Here is a 1797-nt window from a genome sequence, read left to right on the forward strand (position 1 = left end):
AGGTGGCAGGCCCTCATTAGTTTGGCACCATCAATATCATCAACACCTCCTTGATCCCTTCAATAAAGAAACTAACAGTCCTAGTCATTGTTTTAGCCACTTTCTAGTTTCCACGTACAGCTTTGAATTGTAGCTGGAGAAGGAATGGTAAGTATATATTGAAAGTGTTGGTTCAAAAAGAAAAGAAAGTGAAGGTGTTAAAGCTATAGGGATATATGCTCCGGTGTGGACTGTGGAAAACTAGCTAGTTTTTGTAATCTTAAAATGTAAGAATTGGACTTACAGTTTTGCTTCTAGGCTAAACAATTCTAGAGACTTGTATAAGTTTCCAGTACATTCATACAGCAAGCTGTATATATAGTCTTTGGTCATGTTACTAGTGTGGTGGTTGTGGTTGTGGTGAGGCTGCTGGTTTTGCAGAAGGTGCTTCTGGAAAGCTACTAACGACGACAATGAGACCTGGAGGACCTGGAGGGCCGCCTGGCCCTGGAGGTCCGCCTGGTTGGGGTCCTGGCCCTGGTGGTCCGCCTGGTTGGGGCCCTGCTCCGCCTGGTCCGTTTGCTCCGCCTGGTCCGCCTGGCCCCATTGGTCCGCTTGGACCTGGACTACCTGGTTTCTTTGGTGGCTTCTGTGATGCAATAGGTGCTTGGTATGCAACTATATTCACTATAAGTACTTTGCTTTTGTGCGTTTTTAATTATGAATTAATTGTTTTTCCTTGATGGAAGATTTAATTGAATCTAGTTCATCTCCTTCTACTCAATTTCCCTCACAAGAGATGGAATAGTTTTTTTTTTTGTGGTCTGGAAGAGATGGGATAGTTACTATTGTAACTAGTTTCCTCTGGTCATTAAAATCACTGTTATACTCCTGTAGTGTACTGCTGGATCAGCTAGATTAGTAAGGTCTGCTCCTGTTATACTCCTGTAATATGACAATGCATGTGGTGTAATTTGAAAGAAATACCTATAGTATGATTCATATGTGGGCAAAGAAAAATTCATCAGGGAATCATTTTGAAGTACCCTTGTCTTTCATTCCTTGCTATTTTGAACTTCGTTTGTTTTGGTCATTTTCGCCAATGAGAACCTTGCTGCATGATTTGTATCACTAGTACTTAAAGAGTACTAGTTTATGTATTAATGTATATATCTTTAATCTTTTCCTTTCAGGTCTGCTAATCTGTGTCTCTCTAGTTGATTGGTTGATTATTTGTATTTGCTTCTATACTTTTTAAGAATTTCTGCATTTTGAGCAGTTATATATTATGGTTAGGAACTTAGGATATGATCATATGAAGCAAACATATCTGGACTGATCTGTTTTTTGTTGATCGGATTCTTTTGCAGTTTGAGTTTCTTCTGTTGCTGCTGGTTGCTGGGGGACTGCTTTGGTGGCCCAGGAGGGCCTCCTGGCCCCCCCTTAGGCCCACCTGGACCGCCACGTCCGTAGATCGCCGGGCTGTTTGGTGACTAATATATTTGGACGACTTGCTCCTGTTATTATCAATTCTTACCTATGTATTTACTACGTTAAAAGAACTGTGCTATCTTGTCAACTATTATATAAGATATTTCAAGTTCACTGCTAGCTCGTCAACTGTTAAAAGAACGTACTGTTGATTATTTCCATTGTTTACTTTGATCTACTTCTCTGCTAAGCATTTTTGAGCTTCACAAGCTATAGAAAGTAGCACTTAGACTTCCGAAAAGAAATGAGTATAAGTACCATAGGGATAAGACTGAACAGAAATACTGAATAGTATTTGTGCATATAGACCAACTTTTTTCAAAAGAA

General features: G+C 40.0%; 1 protein-coding gene across 1 annotated transcript; it reads left to right on the plus strand.

Moving 5' to 3' along the window:
- The first annotated feature begins 203 nt into the window (after positions 1 to 203).
- On the plus strand, positions 204 to 1590 carry LOC133721275 (uncharacterized). The gene is made up of 2 exons (XM_062147844.1): positions 204 to 649; positions 1350 to 1590. The coding sequence occupies exons 1-2, from the start codon at positions 453 to 455 to the stop codon at positions 1450 to 1452; spliced, it is 300 nt and encodes a 99-aa protein (XP_062003828.1). The 5' UTR covers positions 204 to 452; the 3' UTR covers positions 1453 to 1590.
- Positions 1591 to 1797: the final 207 nt, after the last annotated feature.

The sequence above is a fragment of the Rosa rugosa genome, chromosome 7, assembly GCF_958449725.1.
Source record: "Rosa rugosa chromosome 7, drRosRugo1.1, whole genome shotgun sequence".
Lineage (NCBI taxonomy): Eukaryota > Viridiplantae > Streptophyta > Magnoliopsida > Rosales > Rosaceae > Rosa > Rosa rugosa.